Source organism: Mercenaria mercenaria, unplaced genomic scaffold (genome assembly GCF_021730395.1).
Source record: "Mercenaria mercenaria strain notata unplaced genomic scaffold, MADL_Memer_1 contig_4386, whole genome shotgun sequence".
Classification (NCBI taxonomy): Eukaryota; Metazoa; Mollusca; class Bivalvia; order Venerida; family Veneridae; genus Mercenaria; species Mercenaria mercenaria.
Window position 1 is genome coordinate 61,063 of NW_026462609.1, and position 6,000 is coordinate 67,062.

Genomic DNA, 6,000 nt, shown 5'->3' on the forward strand with positions numbered 1-6,000 from the left:
AATGTACTTAAAATTCTTCTCCTCTGAAACTACTGGTTGCATTTATACCAAAACTTGGTCAGTAGAATTTTCAGATAGATCTCTATCAAGTTTGATCAAATGGTTAATCTTGGCCCCTTTAAGGGCTACCAGATCAGAAAAAAATAGGATAAAACATTTAAAGAACTTCTCATGAACCTCTTGGTGTATCTTCATCAAACATAGTCTGTAGCATCATTTTAATATCCTCTCCCAAATTTGTTAAAATGGGGACGATTGGCCCCTTTCAAGGGTTACCAGAGCTAATATTAGAAATGTCTTTAAATGATTTCTTCTCATGAACCACTCGATGGATCTTCTTCAAACTTGATTTGTAGCATCATTATAAGAATCTTCACCAAAATTGTTCTGTTGGGGGCATTTGGTCCCTTTCAGGGGCTGTTAGATTTCAAAATAAAATACCTTTAAACGACTTCTCACGAACCACTTGATGGATATTCACCAAACTTGGTCTAGAGATCAGTATAAGGTCCTTTCTCAAATTTGTTTGATTAAGGGCACTTTGTCCCTTTTAGGGGCAACTAGAGCTACAAAAAGAAATACTTTCTTGTCATGAAACCGCTTGACGGATCTTCATCAGAGATGGCCAGTGGCATTATTGGAGGGCTCTCTTACAATTTTATTCAAGCGGAAGCTGTTTGCTCTTTCTAGGGCTAAAATTAAAACTACCTTTAATGACTTCTTCTAATGAATCACTCAATGGATTGTCATCATTCTCTGTCCGTAGCATCATTATAAGGTCCCTCCATTTCTTTTTAATTTTGGGTAGGGATGGGGGCATTTGGCCTTCTAAAGGGCCACTAAACCTAAAGCTACAAATGCCCCTAAATGACTACTTCTCAACCGCTTGATGGATCTTTATCAAACATTTATTAGGTCCTTTAACAAGAGTTAAAAATAGAGATATCTTTTACTAAATTCCTCTCTAACTCCTGAACGGGTCTTCATAAAACCTTGTCTGGAGCATTATTATAAGGTCCTTTACCATGTTATGTCTTATAATCAAATAGGGACACTTTGGCCCTTTTAGGGACCACTAGAGTTGAAAAAGAAATAACTTTAAATGATTTCTTCCTATGGTTATGTGTTTTGGTGCGTGACAGCAAAATGATCATGATAAAAAATAATGACCAGCTTAAAAGATTTTCACCAACCCTAGTTAGAAGCAAAGTCATATTGTTAAGGTTTTCGTCAGTTGAAGGATTTAGGCCCATTTTCACATAATTCTGACAATTAAATCAAGGCTCAAAGATATTACATCGCAAATAATATGTCCCGGTCATACCTTTCATACTAATCTTATTGTATATATTCATTTTAGTTTCTGCATGTCGTACTCAAAACTGGTGGCATACATTTCAACTTAATACCGAGTATCATAACAAGAATTCATAGCATTAATTTTACAATTAACCATTTGCAGTCACAGCACATATGTTTCATATTCGGTACAGTTACATCATGTGATACTTTAATAGTTTTGTGGCATTGATTTTGATTCACACCAACCATTTGTAATAAGTATTGATTACTTGAAATTCTAAGAAACATCTATTCTCTCTCACAAACACAATCGTTATTTATATTCCTCACAGTTTCTTCATGTACGTACTTTCATTTAGCATCCGTTTGAATTTCACCATTGCATTCCCTGTTTGATATTTGTCTTTGTTTTTTAAGTACATTTTATTTTCTCTGGTGACAAGGGTTGCAAGTTTAACGATAGGATTTTTGCATCTGGTAGTAGGGATATTGTACTGCCAGTTCTTGTTGTCCTATACTAAAAAAAGGGATCAACAACAAAATTAGTTGGTGCCTTATTGTAACTTTGTAAAGTAAAATATGTTCTGTTTTGGTTTTATTTCTACTGCTTTTAATAGACAAATAACACATGTACAAATTTGCTTCACGGAAACATGTTTGCAAATATCGCTGTTTTATCAGGCGCGTAGCTGGGACATTTTACATAGTACGCAGAGGTGATGTGGGGGTCGGGGTATCCTCCCCTTGATTATTTTTTTAATGTGAGAACGGCAAAAGGTGCAAATTTTAGCGTATATTTGAAGCATAAATATTGCAAGAATAATTTATCCTTTCTCATTTCTTTTATATAAAATATATTGTTTTACTAGATGTTCGTGTAATTTGCACATGTAAACTGTGGTTCATGTAGGCCTACATGTGTGCAAATATTTATTCAAAACAGATGGTTCGTGGTAACACAATCTGACTAAAGTACATCTCCTATTACGCTACGCATAGGATCTGACAACGAGGTATTGATGGCCTCGTTCTGACGACCCTTCCGCTAGCCAATCAAAAGCTAACTTACAACATTCTGCAAGCTTTAAAAAGCCTTGGTTTTTGATATCTACAATTTCTATGTCGAAAGATGTCAGATAGCCGGTTAGCTCAGTCGGTAGGGCACTTGCTCTGTAAGCGAGAGGTCCCGGGTTCGAGCCCTGGATTGACTGCAAATTTTTCTTACTATTTGACATTCGAATAAGTTGTCTGATTGGTTTAAATAAAAATAGATTTGCGAAAATAAAGATAGCAATATTGGAAATCCAAAATATACAGAAGACGAATGTGAATGGGTCGTTCTCAGATCTTCGTTTAGAAGATCAAGTACTTTAGTCAGATTGGTGGTAACACATCTTCAAAATATTATTATGACTGGATATATCATTCAAGGGATATGTCTATAAGTAAATATATATGCGATAGTTGTTAACAGGAATTTTGCCATATCGCAAGCTTTGCCATCGTGATTCCGCGCTTCACGTATCGCCTGTCCATGATGGAGAAGCGTGACTCGCGAAATGACGACGGCGAAGCGCAAGATCATGATTGCAAAGTGCGAAATAAAGCAATGTTCGTGATTTCACGCTCTGCTTTCTAGAAGCGCGAGGCCACGACGGCGAAATGGGAGATTTGAACAATTTCGTGCTTCGCCATTCGCGTATCACCTGCGCATGTTAGCGAAGCGTGAAGAGCGAAATAACGGTGGCGAAGCGAGAGATCACGATGGCGAAGTGCGAAATTAAGAAAATTTCGAGATTTTGCGCTTGTGATCTCGTGCTTTGCCGTCATGATTTCGTGTTTCGCCGTCGTGATCAAACAGTTCGCTTATCACCTGATGGAGAAGCACAAAACGCAAAATTATGTTTGTGATCTCGTACCTCGCCATTGTGATTTCACGCTAGCAAAATTAATGTATACAGTTAACTTCAAATATAACGAGCACAGTTATAATGAATTTGCAATAAATTTTTGGTTATAAGGAACAATTTAAAATGTCCCTTCAATGTAAAACAAAGTGGTTATAGCAAACATGATTATAGAAACTATCGGGTGTAAGGAACATATTTCCACGTCCCAGTGTTGAAATATACATTGAAATAACATATGTTAGGCTATAGCCTAATAGTTCTTTTAAGAAGTTTTATACAAGGGTTGAACATTAGCACTGGGCAGACATTGTACTAACATACTGATTCATAAAACCAATGTTAAAAACATAGCGTGATGGCTGATATATCTCAACGACATCTAAAATCAAGTACATTGTATTACACTGAAATCTTGATCTGATAAATTTTAAGAATCTTGTTTAAGGTCTTCTGAAATATAAAACATATAATTTAGTTACCTATTAGGCCATTGAAAATTATGTAATTACCAATAATAAAGAAAGAAGATATTTATCTCACTGTGAACTGGATGTCACGAACTATCTGAATTAGTCTCTAACCTCGGATGACTTGTACCGGTGTCATACCGGGGCAATAATTGGGTATAATTATTTGATTTCTATTTGATTTTATTTTCTTCAATAATGTGACCATGGAATAATTGATAATTGTATACACTTAAGTACAATTATAAGATAGGGGCCTATATCAGATATTCTATGGCGTCTGAAAATAACTTAATAATCATTATGCATGAAAATTACGTCTGCAGTATTATATATATCCTATTCAAAATTTCTTTTAGGCTTGAAAGCCACCAATTTCTTTTCAATTTTTGATATTGTGTTATAGTTCTATTATAGAAGTTTGCCTTTTAAAACCCTTAGCATAGACGGCGTACGATTGTAATATTTCACATGTTCAGGATTATTACAAAATAATTATCAAATAGTAGGATAGAGCGCTCTAGATAACGAAATAAATTGCAAAACTGTACCTAAATTGTTAAACAGAATATGAAGTAAGCAATGATTGCGTATAAAGCAACTTCCGTTGCATGATATAGACTTCTTATTGCAACGAAAGAGATTAGCCAATTTAATTGTGTATGCTTGCCAGATTTTCACTACGCAGCTGCGTATCTATAATATTCAGTGGTATTTCTCAAGATACAGCTTCAGAATGATGAAAATAGCTTCTAACCGAAATCCACATCACTACGGGTTTGTTGAAAAATCTTGCATGTATTTTCTTGCCTATAGCTTGACAAAGCTTTGTGTTTGTATAAGTATTAAAATGATAAAATAATTAATCTATGTAAGCAATCCCGCCTATGCATGTCGTGTAGATAGGCATTCTAAGTATATTTCAAACATGCTACAACTATGCCTATCCGCCATATTTTGTTGTGATCACTATGTAACTGTGCATTCTATTGGTTAAAATGGAGTTAGAGCAATTCTGGATTAAGTTACCTGGAGATAGAACACTCCTTTACAAAGTCTAATGATGATCACATGATGTTAGTTTATGTGTATGATTGGTCAGAAAAGTTTAAACATTACAGTGCTTTAAGTCCTGGAGATAGAGTACTTTAATCGTAACTGTTACATTCGAACAGAGGACATAGAGCAAAGTAATGCCCAGGATCTTCCTCTATGACGTCAAAAGTTACGTTTTCTTGCTCCAGAACGATAGAGCTCGGCGAGACAAACAAAATGATGTAAAAATCTCATTTTTTCAAAAAATGGAGATAGAGCACTATAAGAATCAGGCGACGAAATGATGATAATATTGTTAGCCGCCTTGTCTGCTGGAACTAAAACATATTTAGAATGAAATTCTTGGATTTCTTTTTTCATATGTCTTAAAGTGAACTTGGGCTTAGGTGGTGCTCATTTGTTTTATAAAATTTAATACGGGAATCGACAATTTTAAAGATATTACGTTTCCAAGACGATAATGCATTTGGATCAGCATTTTCTCGTCGGCACCATTTTACACAAAAAGTTTCGATGGATTCTGCAATCTGACCACGACATGCATCAAAGTCGATATTTGAAGGAATTCTGTATTTAGGCCCTTTAAAAAATAAATTACGAATACGTTTGTCTTTGATAATATCAAAATTACCAGTGATGACATGGCCTGCATCTGAGTAGCAAAATTTTGAGTGTTTACAATCACAAGAAGTTGGAGTATTAGTATATACATCTAGGTCTGATACGATTTTATTGTAATTAAATATAATATTTCTCACAGGTGTTTTATATTTATAACAGATTATCGGAACTTCAGAGTTTCTGAAATATTTAGGCACAGAATCGGTGACACGTTTATCCCGAAATATACTAGGTACATCGATGAAGTCAATACCTTTATTTATAAAACATATCTTAAGGAAATGTCTGTCATGGTCAGATTGAGTGTCGATATGTGGATGGAGAATATGTAAACCATATTTAAAAGAAAAAGAACACATACTTGTATCTTAAATGATTACACACCACATTAGCTGCATTTATGTCAAAGTCATCGTAACAGATAGTATAAATCTTCCCCGAAAATGTTGTGTAGACAATACCTGTATTCTCCGTTTCTCCATCCATTAGTTTTGTATCTAGATTTAGATTAAACATAACCATTAGTTTCGTATCTAGATTGAGATTGAACATAACCATTAGTTTCGTATCTAGATTTAGATTGAACATAACCATTAGTTTCGTATCTAGATTTAGATTTAATATAACAAAAAGTTTTATCTCTA

General features: G+C 34.6%; 1 protein-coding gene across 2 annotated transcripts in view; it reads right to left on the minus strand.

Moving 5' to 3' along the window:
- The window catches only part of LOC128553849 (scavenger receptor cysteine-rich type 1 protein M130-like), a gene marked incomplete at its 5' end in the record, with an annotated part of 43,320 nt that extends 37,467 nt beyond the window's left edge, over positions 1 to 5,853 (minus strand). For both annotated transcript variants that reach the window (XM_053535034.1, XM_053535035.1), the window contains 1 exon segment: positions 5,718 to 5,853. In XM_053535034.1, the coding sequence (XP_053391009.1) occupies positions 5,718 to 5,853 (136 nt within the window).
- Positions 5,854 to 6,000: the final 147 nt, after the last annotated feature.